This window comes from Scyliorhinus torazame, chromosome 17, assembly GCF_047496885.1.
Source record: "Scyliorhinus torazame isolate Kashiwa2021f chromosome 17, sScyTor2.1, whole genome shotgun sequence".
In the NCBI taxonomy this organism is placed as follows: domain Eukaryota; kingdom Metazoa; phylum Chordata; class Chondrichthyes; order Carcharhiniformes; family Scyliorhinidae; genus Scyliorhinus; species Scyliorhinus torazame.
Window position 1 is genome coordinate 139,578,000 of NC_092723.1, and position 14,114 is coordinate 139,592,113.

At 46.0% G+C, this 14,114-nt stretch overlaps 2 protein-coding genes across 5 annotated transcripts in view; both read right to left on the bottom strand.

The window, feature by feature from the left end:
- ern2 (endoplasmic reticulum to nucleus signaling 2) overlaps positions 1-6,546 on the bottom strand; it is a 130,904-nt gene extending 124,358 nt beyond the window's left edge. For all 3 annotated transcript variants that reach the window (XM_072481166.1, XM_072481165.1, XM_072481164.1), the window contains exon 1: positions 6,351-6,546. In XM_072481166.1, the coding sequence (XP_072337267.1) occupies positions 6,351-6,419 (69 nt within the window). In that variant the 5' untranslated portion in view covers positions 6,420-6,546. The remainder of the gene's footprint in view (positions 1-6,350) is intronic.
- Positions 6,547-8,052: 1,506 nt separating this feature from the next.
- ubfd1 (ubiquitin family domain containing 1) overlaps positions 8,053-14,114 on the bottom strand; it is a 34,364-nt gene continuing 28,302 nt past the window's right edge. For both annotated transcript variants that reach the window (XM_072481169.1, XM_072481170.1), the window contains 2 exons: positions 13,572-13,654; positions 8,053-10,462 (listed from right to left, as the gene is read on the bottom strand). In XM_072481169.1, coding sequence (XP_072337270.1) covers positions 10,352-10,462; positions 13,572-13,654 — 194 coding nt within the window. In that variant the 3' untranslated portion in view covers positions 8,053-10,351. The remainder of the gene's footprint in view (positions 10,463-13,571; positions 13,655-14,114) is intronic.

Sequence of the window (14,114 nt, forward strand, 5' to 3'; positions counted from 1 at the left end):
GAGTAGCGATTACTGTGTATAATAAATGTGCTTTGATTTAAATCTTACTAATCGGTGTATTGGGTTATTGATCATTACTCGGACTTGAAACTCGTGGCGGTATCATAAAGCTACCTGGCGACTCGAGAGCAAAGGTAATAAAACAGAGCAATTGAACCAAGGAGAAAATCAGCAACACCATGTCACCGGAAAGTATTCACTTTTCCCCAAATTGAGCTTATACCCAAAGAAGGAGCCAGAACTCTTATGTAGCTTCATTATCTCCTTTACATTGGAGCGGGTCTGTCATGTACAGAAGCAGATCACCCGCATATAAAAACACCCTATGTCCCCCTCCCCCACCACTCTATACCCCTCCACTCAATGGACGACCTCAATGCAATGGCCAGAGGCTCAATTGTCACAGCAAACAAGAAGAGACGATGGACAGCGCTGCCTTCTACCCCTATTCGATTGGAAGTAACCTGAACTCAGTGTACTTGTGTACACACTTGCGGTGGGGCTTGTACAGGAGCCAAATCCATATTGTAAGTTTGGCCCAAAGCCAAACCTTCACAAGATTTTCAAATAGGTCCCCCCCAGTCAACCCTATTCAACGCTTTTTCAGCGTCCATTGAAATAATCACGACTGGCTTGGGCACTAGGGAAGGGGACAGAACGTTTAACAATCTCCGTATGTTAGCAGATAACCGATAGCCCTAACCAGTCAGCAACAGTGAGATCAACTGACCTGCAAACATTTTATAAAATTCAATAGGAAACCTACCCGGACCTTTATTCGACTGCATTAACCCGATACATTTCATAACCCCCTCCGGACCGATCGTTGCCTCCATCTCCTCCGCTCCACCACCAGGAAGGACAACCCAGCTAAAAACTACATCATTGACAAGGACTTAGATATCTCTCAACATACAGCTTCAAATGCTTCATTAACCTTCCCTGGGGTGGAAACCAACCCGCCACTTAGATCCCTTATCTGCACTATCGCCTGGGAAGCAGCTGGTCACCTTAGCTGGTGCGCCAACAGACGGCTGACCTTTTCCCCATATTTTGTAGAATATCTCTTTGGAGCACCACAGCTGGTTCACTGCCTCGCCTGTAGAGAGCAGCTCAAGATCCATCTGCAATTTATTCCTACTCACCAGCAACTCTGGTGTCGGGGCAATAGAGGTTTTGGTTTCCGTGTCTCCCAGTCTTTCTCCCCAAATCTTTCTTTTGTAGGATCCTAGTCGGAGGAAATAAAGAGAAAGTGGGAGAGTGGTCCACCTTAAGAATGGAATCCACCAGCCTCATCTCCCCACCCTTTCAATTTATCCTTATGTGCCCTGTAAGATATTATCCCCCTAACAACTGCCTTCAGAACTTCAGACGGCGAAACCACCTCGTCCCTATTGAATTCAATGTACTCCCCAATGGCAGAGGATGATATATGATCACAGAATCCCTTGCCCGCCAACAAAGCCGCGCCTAATCTTCACAGAAGGTCGCTATGCAGGGCCCAGATCCAACATCCAATCCAAAGTGCTGAGCAGGATCTGAGATAATGATTGCCGAGTAACTCAGAAAGAGACCTAGCCACCATAAAGAGGTCAATCTGGAAGTAGACCCAATGGACGTGCGAGAAGAAAAACAAAACTCCTTAGCCATCGGATACATAAATCTCCACAGGTCTGCCTCCCCCAATCTGTCCAATAAAGACAATATCGCTTTCGCCACCCCTGATGGACTCAAGACTTAGAAAGATTCAAAACACAATTCAAGTTCCTCCTCCAGAATTAGTTTTTTAAAAAAACAATTTTACACATCAAATTCTCAACAAAAGAAAAAGCACAATATAGCCAACAAACCCCTCCCTCCCCCCATTGAGCACAAAACCCCAGCCAACATGGCTTACACAAACAGTGCCACCTTCCCCAACCTGCCCAGGTTCTCCTGCCTGTACTCGTCTCTCTCATGCCTCCCCCACTCGAGCTTAATTCTTCTCAAAGAAGTCGATGAACGGCTGCCACCTCTGAGCAAACCCCTCCAACGAATCCCTCGAGGCGAATTTCATTTTCTAGAGTCTGAGAAACCGCTCCATGTCGCTAACCCACACCCCCGACTTCGGGAGCTCCGACTCCCTCCACCCCAGTAAGATCCATCTCCGGGCCACCAGGGAGGCAAAGGCCAGGATGTCGGCGTCTCTCACCCCCTGGGCTCCCGGGTCTTCCGACACACCAAAGATCGCCACGTCTGGACTCGGCACCACCCTCATTTGGAAGACCTCTGACATGACGTCAGCAAATCCCTGCCAGAAACCACTCAGCCTCGGACACGCCCAAAACATATGGACATCGTACAGCGCCCACACTGGTCCTCCACCGCCTCAAAGAACCTGCGCATCCGGGCCACAGTCATGTGTGCCCTGTGGACCACCTTCAACTGTATACGGCTGAGCCTGGCGGATGGCGAGAACGCATTAACTCTCCTCAGGGCTTCCTCCCAAAACCCAGCCTCCCACTCCCCACCCAGCTCTTCTTTCCACTTTCTCTTCACCTCCCCTATCGCCCCCTCACACCCCACTCCCCCACTCCCATCAGCTCCTCTAGATCTCGGAGACTTTTCCTATTCCTGTTCTCAACACCTCCTTATACTGTAGCCCCTGGGGAGGCAGGCACGGGAACGTCGAAACCTGGCTCCGCACAAAATTCCTCACCTGCAAATACCGGAACCCATTCCCCCTGGCAACTCAAACTCCTCCTCCATGCTCGGAAAAACTCTCATAAATAAATAGATCCCCAAATCTCTCAATCCCCGCCCGCTGCCTTCTCCGAAACCCCCTGAAAGACCCCCCGGAGCAAACAGGTACCCCACCCAACCTGATATGCAGCCTCCACTGTCCCCAAGTCCTCAGGGCTGCCACCTACCGGGCTTGTGGAATACCGAGTCGGCAGAGGTGCCGTTAACAGTGCCCCCTTCCAGAATTAGTTGATGTGAATCCAGATTAGGGATAGAAGCCAACACCTTATTGATAAACGTATCATCCCAGTTTGGTGCATACACGTTGACCAGCACCACCAGTGTGCCCACCAATGACCCACTGACAATTACAGACCTCCCGCCTGGGTCTGCCAATATTTTAGCGAGCTCTACCATTGAACCAGAATGTTATATCTGTCCCACGCAGCCCTTCCACAACCTTGTTTGGTCCTTGATCCGCAAATAGGTTTCCTGTAAAAACACCACATCGGCCTTCAAATTTCTCAGGTGCGCAAACACTTGTAACCTTTTTGCTGGGCCATTCAGCCCCCTTACATTCCAAGTTATCAGCCAGAGATACCTCTCCCCTACCCCATAGTCAGCCATACCCACCATGTGGGGTAACTCAGCGAGTGCCGATACCAGGCCCACCCAAGATGGCCAACAAATCCCCCGTCACCCCATAAGACCAGAACAAGAAATCATTTATCACCGATAGCAGTTCACCCCTCCCGACCCAACCACACCCCAATAAACAAACAGCCAAAAGTAGAACAAAGGGCCCTCTCCTCATCCTCCCATCAAACAATTCAAAAATTTTAAGCTCGTTACCTAAAAAGAAAAACCCAAAGCTCATTTAGTAATAAGTTGCAGATACCCCCACTCCTTCGCTCCCATTAACTAACTTTACAGCTAGCAGGGTGACCCCCGCTCAGGGTAAAACCAGAAAATTCATACCAACTACCAGCCCCCCAACTTTAATATAAAAAGATAGAGGGAAAAAGAAAACCCATCCTACAAACAACCCCAAAAGCACAAACTACAAACTTGCCCAGAAAACCCCCTCCCCAGCAATTCCCTTTAACCATGGCCACTCACCCACAACACAAATTCCAGGGTTACAAATGCCCCTAACAATTCACATATTAGTTCGCCCCAAATCCACGTTTCTTTACAAACTCCACCGCTTTCTCCGGCACATCGAAGTAAGAGTCTTCATCTCTCTCTTTAAAAGTCACACAAAGCCAGGCCAGGTACAACACACCAAATCACACATTACTTTTATACAATGCGGCCGTGGCCTTTTTGAACGCCACACGCCTTCTAGCCAGCTCTGCTCCCATGTCCTGATACATCCCAATGGCGAGGCCCTCCCATCTAATGGCATGGCTCTCCCATTTAGTCTCTTCGCCTACCTTGGAACCCGTTCCTCATATTGGCACCTGTGAAACCCGATTATGATCGTCCTTGTTGGTTTTCATAACGGAGCTTCTGCCTTAGCGACCGATCGGGAGGGAATGGCAATTCCCCATCATCTTTCCAAATATCTTGGACATATAGTTCATAGGATTTGGGCCCTCCTGACCGCCAATGATTCTTAAATTCTGCCATCTGGAGTGATTTTCCAGATCACCCACCTTGGCCTTCAAGGCTTTATGCCCTTCAGTCATCAACACATCTCCGCCTCCAGGGAAACAATCTGGCCATTCTGGTCCAAGTGCCACCTCCACCGTTTGTATCACCACGCCTTGCTCCTTCACCTTCCGATCCGTCTTATACAAGGTCGCAGCAGATGGGGGTTAAAAGCCTCTTCCACTTCCATCGTCTTTTCACGGTCATTGGAGACCGCCTTCCACTGCTTTTTAAATTCATCCGGCAAGAAACTTGCAAACATCTCGGCTGTCCACCGAGGCCAATGTCGCAGCAGGAGCTTCCATTATTTTCTCCACCAACGAGGGGCTTCAGAGTCCGACGCGCTTCTTTTCTACCTTGTATTATATTTGTTGGGCATTACTTTTATGTGGGGACCTGATCCCATCATACTACTCAAATTCTTCTCCAAACAGCACCCATAAAATGGAGGAAAAAGGGCCAGAAACAAAGTACCCTGGCAGGAGTCAGTGTGTGTGCGTCTGCTCACCACCAGAAGTCCTAGATAGAACAGTGTTGATGTCTAAACATGGCACAAGATTCAAAGAGAATCATGTACAATTCTCCTCCCCCAGATATAGACATCTTTGAAAATGTACGACATCCAGATCCTTGGAAGCCAAGGTAGCTTACAAGTACTATTCAGAAGACAGTTTTAAATGGAACCCAAGACAAAACAATGATAGACTTTTTGGGGAAAAAAAGAAACTGTGGGGTTGTAGATTGTCAGGTTCCACAATATTACATACAAATCACAGTCAAATCCTAGGGAGAGCTCAAATAACTAAAAGTGCCCTGTTTTGAGGGGAGCAAAGTTACACACGATTTCTCCAAAATCAACCCACAGACAGCACAATAAAGGCAGCATTATTTTTACAAAGTGTATGCCACACCAATCAGATATCTTTCATACCATGCTATTCTGTGTAATGTAATTTTCACCATGGATAAATGATTTTAAAAAGTATTTTACATGATTAAGTATTACACCACATAACATTTAAGTACCAACGTCCAATAGTGAGCTAAAGGAAAACTTCTGATTTGTTCATAACCTGGGTCTTAATTATCAGAAATATACAAATTAATCACTGCTTCCAGCTACACTGTCAGATATCTGCACAATTTTGTTTAGCAAGCCCAACACGGCCACAAAAACAGGGAAACAACCAGTCGTTCAGTGTCAGCTTGCCACTACGAGCTGGTATCCTCCTACATATCGAGTAAAGAGTAAATGCTGAAAATCTGTAAGAGGTCGTCAATTAGTATCTGTAGAGACAAAGATTTAACATTTCAGATCTTCAGCTACCCCCACCTCCAATGCATGTCCTTTACATTTTATCTTGGGCAGTCAGTTTAGTGAACGGAACGGATGAAATGCTTTATTTCGTGGTTCTCTCCCCAAGACAAGAACAAATCAGTAAGAACTTACAACACCAGGAAAGACAAGTGACACCAGGAAAGGCAAGAAGTGACAAGCAAGTTTCAGATACTTAAAAGCCCAGCAGGAGGAGGCTGAAACGCAGAAGGTTAACTCTGGAACAAGCTTGTCACTCTCCACACGGATAGTATGAATCGGACAACCTCTGCCTTTTAACACCTGCTATTATTAGGTACAGCCAGCCATTGCCCCTCATGTTTTCAACGTGGTACTTCTTGACAATAAAGTCCCAAAACCTTCAATAAATTTCAGGACAAATTGTCTCCAAATATAGGAAAGAAGAATCAGCCAGGTCACATTGCCCTGCACCACATCCTTGCAGTCGCCAAGGCTCTGCCCAGGACTAAGCTGCACCATCAGGATTCCCGCAAGAGTCAATTGCTAACCTCCGGACTGCTCGGAAGGCTGCTGCTAACCCCCACCCGGGTGACCCTGGAACCCAAGCCCCAGCCTGGGCCGATATTTTAGGCTATTGAGCGGACAGGGCAGGGTGTCCGGTCCTGGGACTCCTACTCACCGGTCTTACTCCCAGCAACAACAGCAGGGCTGTTAAGAGGAGGGGTCTGAGCCGCCGGGACCCAGCCATGGCATGGCCTGCACACTGGCTCACTAAACGGGTTCCAGGTGAGGAAAAGCCGCCACCGCCGCTCGCCGGGTTCGCTGCATCGCTTCGGCCGCCAGTGGAGAACCCGCGGCGCGAGCTCCCCTCACACTTCCGCCGCCGCCGCTCGGGCACGCGCCGCGATTGGATTGGACACCCGCCAGGCGGCAAGTGAATGACGTCAATACCCACCAATCAGAAGAGGGGAAATGGAAAGGTGATTGGTCACCGAGTGGATGGGCGGGCTGGCGAGATTCAGCCAATCAGAAGCGGGGGTTCGGCAAGGGCGGGGCCTCGGTGGTGGGGGCGGGGCTTGTTAAAGTGAAAGTGACAGCTTTCTGACACGTGGAGCTGTTTTGTTTGTAAATGTTGGTGAGACACACGACTGGCAACTTCCTGTTCCGGGAGCATGCTGAACATGCAAAACCTGTTCAGTTCAAACACCACTTCACCGAGGAGCAAGGATCCAATAGAACACGTCAAGAGAAGACCTGGGTGTGCTAGTGCATGAGACGCAAAAAGTTTCATAGAATTTACAGTGCAGAAGGGGGCCATTCAGCCCATCAAGTCTGCACCGGCTCTTGGAAAGAGCACCCTACCCAAGGTCAACACCTCCACCCTATCCCCATAACCCAGTAACCCCACCCAACACCAAGGGCAATTTTGGACACTAAGGGCAATTTATCATGGCCAATCCACCTAACCTGCACATCTTTTGACTGTGGGAGGAAACCAGAGCACCTGGAGGAAACCCACACAGACACAGGGAGAACGTGCAGACTCCACACAGCCAGTGACCCAGCCGGGAATCAAACCTGTTGGTTTACAGGTGATCAAGAAGGCAAATGGAATTTTGTCCTTCATTGCTAGAGGGATGGAGTTTAAGACTAGGGAGGTTATGCTGCAATTGTATAAGGTGTTAGTGAGGCCACACCTGGAGTACTGTGTTCAGTTTTGGTCTCCTTACTTGAGAAAGGACATACTGGCACTGGAGGGTGTGCAGAGGAGATACACTAGGTTAATCCCAGAGCTGAAGGGGTTGGATTACGAGGAGAGGTCGAGTCGACTGGGACTGTACTCGATGGAATTTAGAAGGAGGAGGGGGAGGATCTTATAGAAACATATAAAATTATGAAGGGAATAGATAGGACAGATGCGGGCAGGTTGTTTCCACTGGCGGGTGAAAGCATAACTAGGGGGCATAGCCTCAAAATAAGGGGAAGTAGATTTAGGACTGAGTTTAGGAGGAACTTCTTCACCCAAAGGGTTGTGAATCTATGGAATTCCTTGCCCAGTGAAGCAGTAGAGGCTCCTGCATTAAATGTTTTTAAGATATAGTTTTTTGAAGAATAAAGGGATTAAGGGTTATGGTGTTCGTGCCAGAAAGTAGAGCTGAGTCCACAAAAGATCAGCCATGATCTCATTGAATGGTGGAGCAGGCTCGAGCGGCCAGATGGCCTACTCCTGCTCCTAGTTCTTATGAAAGGCTCCCTCCTCTGCCCATGTTGCAACACATGGCATCTGCAATCAGACAAGAGGCGAGGGAAAATCCAATCCCAACAGTCCTGAACAGTGTTAGTGAGATTTCACATAGATCCATGACAGAAGACAGCACAAATTTAATACTGTAAAGTAACAAACTTTAATTGGCAATAAAGACTAGTCTTTAGAATTAAACATTGGGCTAACTAATGGTCAGCACTAAAATCAGAAGCAGTGCAACCCTAAAACCAAGTCAACTCCCTCAGTTCAACAGATATCGGGGTGCTTGAATCATGCATTCTGCAAGTTAAGTGGCATTCAAAGTTGCATGACCCTTTACAATCATCTAAATCATAGTATCAGTTTGTGCACATGGAAAAAATTCAGAACAGGGCAAAGGATTTTTGTAAAAAGATGGTATTTACACATAAATATTGCACCTCCTTTCACGATCATCAGGTCTAAGATCTACAAACGTATCCAAAACCCATTAAATCAAAATGTTTCACAACTTTTATCTATTCATACTAATACAAGTAAGGATTATCAATGATTAGAAACTGCCATTTATTGCCACTAGTGCAAGTATTCTGTACTTTAAACACTCTCAGGGCAGCTACACAAATATTAAGAGTAAACCTCCTTCTGCAGTGTCTCATAAAATGCTCCCAGGGTAGATCAAATGCTGGTTAGATTGCCCTAAACAGTATTTTCTGAATAATTCTGAAAGTGAACTGATGGCACAACCACGCAGTCTCTGGCAAGAGGTTTACAGGATTGAGAACTTCCATTTTCTAACACCTCAACCACAAGACTACACAGCAAACAGACTGAAAACCTATCTAACCTCTTACCAATGAACACTATGGTATCAAGTGCAATATTTAAAAATTACTCCGAGGTTTTGTTCTGAAGAAGCCGGGGTGGAGAGAATTAGGTCTAGTTTCGAAATTTAAAAACACGCACCACCTTTTACTCAGTTCAACCTGTCCTGGCTGAGTGCACGGTACCAACTTCATATTAAGAGTATGGAAACACAGGATAATCCACACGAGGTGCATATGGCATTGGAGAGAGAATCCTTCCACTCCAAAGCATTAAAAATAAGCAATATTTTCTTCTCAATCAGTTTCCCTTTTCTTTTGAATAAATTTAAACTGCCCAATTCTTTTTTTTTTCCCAATTGAGGGGAAATTTAGCGTGGCCAATCCACCTACCCTGCACATCTTTGGGTTATGGGGGTGAACCCACGCAGACACGGGGAGAATGTGCAAACTCCACATGGACAGTGACCCAGGGTCGGGATTGAACCCGGGTCCTCAGCGCAGTAAAGCAACAGTGCTAACCACTGCGCCACCCTCAATCAGTTTCCATCGGAGGTGCCAGGTAAAGCGGTCATCTATCTGGAACAACTGGGCTCAATGCAGAAGGAGAGAGAAAAAAAAAAAAAAAAACTTTAGACAAAGCTGAAATACTTCAAGACTCATCCCCTGCCCCCATGTGCCACAGAAACTGAAACCAGTGAAATGGAAATGGTCATGTAACTTTAAATTGGTACCGCGTTATGGCAACAGGTTGAAATCACTCAGCACACACAGTACGATCACATGGTTCACCCAAATATGGTTTCTTTGTCCAACAAATTAGTGGAAGTACAGTGGGTTCTGCTTAATTGCATAGTGTTGGGCCTGGAAATTCTCTTTATGCAACTAGCAAAGCCAGTTAGAAATGAGATGGCAGACAAACAGAATTCACTGTGCATTTCCTCTTTGTGCTCTCCCTTTTCCTTGGATCTTGCAAACAAGGCAAGTCAAAACTGCCATTTAGGCAGCACACTCAAAAAAGGGCAACTGGGGAAGCTATTTAAATAAAAGGCATCCAACTGTAAATGTCCTGAGAACAGACATGTGATGTAAGCTGTTTATAGAAATAAACATTCCAATTAGGCTTTACATAATGTCAATATAACAGATCCACACACAGGTGAGAGGAGGAGCCAGCAGCTGAGGAGTGCAAGTAAGTAGATGCCCACTGTACTGTATTAGTGAAAGCCCTGGATGAACATTGGAAAAAAAGCCTAGATTGGGAGGTTATCCATGTCATAGAAGATGTAATAAAAGGCTTCTAGTGCATCACCTGCAAGTAATTCTGGCTCTTACATAACTTCCTGAATAATTTGGAGTTTTCCTTCTTTGCAACTGTTTTTTTTTATTTGAAGTTCATAGGTAAAGTCAAATTGGACATACCACCTCCAGCACCTGGTGAGGATCTTCCAATGCATTTTTATCAATCAATTTTATCATTGTTGGCATCTTCCAAGATTGGGAAGGGAGAGGGAAGGAAGAATTACAATCCGGGATGTGAAAGTTCCAATTGATCAGTTTTATAGTCCTTTGGTTTCAGTCTATCCTTCACTGCCAGAGGTGGAGGCACGTTCAAAAATACTGCCACTTCCCAAGGACTGTATCTTTGATTGCATCAACATACTGTGTAGGCACCCAGTAAACCCAATAATACGAAGCTTCAGTGGGACCCAGCTGAAATGCCTAGAAAGACAAAAAAGAATGAATGGAGATCCGAACTACAACAGTAACATTTCTCTTTACAGCCACAGAAATGAAATACTTGTATTTATACAACATTCCATGTTTTAGAAAGCATTTCAAAGCACTTCATGAACACTGAATTACTGAAAATACAGCACATGGAACACAGGAAATAGGAGTAGAGCAGGCCAATCTGTTCCTTAAGCCTGCTTCGCCACTCAAGATGATCAGGGCTATTCTTCCTCAATGCCATTCTCCTGCACAAAGAACAAAGAACGAAGAAATGTACAGCCCAGGAACAGGCCCTTCGGCCCTCCACGCCCGTGCCGACCATGCTGCCCGACTAAACTACAATCTTCTGCACTTCCTGGGTCCGTATCCCTCTATTCCCATCCTATTCATGTATTTGTCAAGATGCCCCTTAAATGTCACTATCGTCCCTGCTTCCACCACCTCCTCCGGTAGAGAGTTCCAGGCACCCACTACCCTCTGTGTAAAAAAAACTTGCCTCGTACATCTACTCTAAACCTATGCCCCCTAGTAATTGACCCCTCTACCCTGGGGAAAAGCCTCTGACTATCCACTCTGTCTATGCCCCTCATAATTTTGTAGACCTCCATCAGGTCGCCCCTCACCCTCCGTCGTTCCAGTGAGAACAATCAGAGTTTATTCAACTGCTCCTCATACCTAATGCCCTCCATACCAGGCAACATTCTGGTAAATCTCTTCTGCACCCTCTCTAAAGCCTCCACATCCTTCTGGTAGTGTGGCGACCAGAATTGAACACTATACTCCAAGTGTGGCCTAACTAAGGTTCTATACAGCTGCAACATGACTTGCCAATTCTTATACTCAATGCCCCGGCCAATGAAGGCAAGCATGCCGTATGCCTTCTTGACTACCTTCTCCACCGGTGTTGCCCCTTTCCATGATCTGTACTCCTAGATCTCTCTGACTTTCAATATTCTTGCGGGTTCTACCATTCACTGTATATTCCCTACCTGCATTAGACCTTCCAAAATGCATTACCTCACATTTGTCCGGATTAAACTCCATCTGCCATCTCTCCGCCCAAGCCTCCAAACAATCTAAATCCTGCTGTATCCTCCTCTGACAGTCCTCATCGCTATCCGCAATTCCACCAACCTTTGTGTCGTCTGCAAACTTGCTAATCAGACCAGTTACATTTTCCTCCAAATCATTTATATATACTATCCCCATAGCTCTTTATATCTTTAACATCTGGAAAGTTTGCATTTTGTTTGCAAAGAACAAGATTCCATAAACATCAATGCGATAAATGACCAGTTACTTTGTTCTTTTTTGTATCACGGGAGTAATGGTGGTTAGGGCACCTCACTCTTCCTCTTCAAACAATGCTGCGGAATCCTTTACCTCCATCTAAACTAAAATACTATAATCCAGGACCTGTTCAACGTCTTAATGGTGAAAAAAACCTTACTTGCTGACCTCGCTCAGCTGAAACATTGCACAAACCCACTAAAAAGGCCAAGAATCGGGACATGCCCGATCTCAGAATTGTACACTGGAAAACAAACTTGCATTCTTAGGGGCAATGTTCTCCCTTTCCTCCTTTTGAAACCAAAACTCTGCCATCTATGGACTACTTCCCAATTTACTCCAACTCAATTTCCCTGAATCTTGGTTGTTTTAGTGAGTGAGATTGTCACTGTTCATTCCGTCCCATCACAGTGAAGCTGCACTCAGCAGTTGAGGTGGTGGGAGTATGTTTCAGCTCAGTCAATTGTGGCAATCAAGTGTGCATTGAGTATAAGAATTGGCAAGTCATGTTGCAGCTGTATAGAACCTTAGCTAGGCCACACTTGGAGTACAGTGTTCAATTCCGGTCGCCACACTACCAGAAGGATGTGGAGGCTTTAGAGAGGGTGCAGAAGAGATTTACCAGGATGTTGCCTGGTATGGAGGGCATCAGCTATGAGGAGCAGTTGAATAAACTCGGTTTGTTCTCACTGGAACGACGGAGGTGGAGGGGCGACCTGATAGAGGTGTACAAAATTATGCGGGGCATAGACAGAGTGGATAGTCAGAGGCTTTTCCCCAGGGTAGAGGGATCAATTACTAGGGGGCATAGGTTTAAGGTGCGAGGGGCAAGGTTTAGAGTAGATGTACAAGGCAAGTTTTTTTTTAAATATATACACAGAGGGTAGTGGGTGCCTGGAACCCGCTGCCGGAGGAGGTGGTGGAAGCAGGGACGATAGTGACATTTAAGGGGCATCTTGACAAATACATGAATAGGATGGGAATAGAGGGATACGGACCCAGGAAGTGTAGAAGATTGTAGTTTAGTCGGACAGCATAGTCGGCACGGGCGTGGAGGGCCGAAGGGCCTGTTCCTGTGCTGTACTTTTCTTTGTTCTTTGTTCAATCATGCAGGATTTTAAATTCGGAATGTGGGAATTGAATGGTGACCGTCTCGGATAGGCACCAGCCAGGAATGGAAGGTCATTCATTACAGATAGGAAAACAAGGGTTTGGGGTTTCTGAATGTATAGCTGCATTCGTGTGCATCCCCTAGTGGCTGGTTACAGAATGGCAAAGAGCTGTTCACATGCCTTTGTGGTTATGGGATACAGGCAGGCTAAGAAAAAGGGATGGCAGGCGCTAAATCATGTAAAAATTACACCCTTCTGCATTGCCCTATCCAATGGCAGTCTGTCACAAACTAAAGCTCACCACCAACTCCACTATCTCCTTGTTCATGGTCTTGAATTCAACCAGACTGCATGCAACCTCCAGTCTCCTTTCCACGTCCAAGTCAAGCCTCCATGTCCTCTCCCAACACAAGACCATCTTTTCCCACCTGATTACATCCTTCCTTCAGCTCATCTATTGTCAAATATTATGGTTTTGTTCTGCCTGACTATCACATCTGGCCAGCCTTTCATCGTCCATCCTCTAAAAATATCAACTCACCCAATTGTACTGCCAACACCCAATCCAGCATCATATCTCACTAAACTTTTAAACAAGACCTCACCAATATTTACACACTCATACCCATAATATCCAGAAACCCTGCCCCTCCTTCCATATTTATCAGTCACAAGGCACTGACCTCAGTACTCACCATCATATGATAATCTTCATGTCCTTCAATAGGTTCAGTGATCACATTTTTGATAGAGCCCATAGGGATTTTTTCTGTTCTCTCTATTAAAAATAAAACAGTCAATCACCACAGAATCTTAACAGTAGTGAAGTCCACTGAGCCCACCATGCCTGTGCAGCACTTTGATTATCTAAATGAGCCCCACTTCTTTCCAATTGTCTCCTTTTCAAGTCTATATTCAACTCTCCAAAGGGTGGAGAGAGAAAAAAAACAATCAGCCACAATAAAGCCCATCATAAAAAGATACCAAAGCCTTGGACACCTTGCAACTTACATTTATATAGGACATATTTACAATAGACAAGGCTGAAGCATTGGCAACCATCGCCAGCTAGAAGTGCCAAGTGAATGATCCATCGGGGCTCCCTTCCAAGGGCCTCAGCAGCATGGATACCAGTCTTCAGCCAATTCAATTCACCCCAGACAGTATCAAGAAAAGAGCAAAGGCACTGGATACTTCAACAGCTATAGACCGACAACATTCAAGCAATAATAATGAAG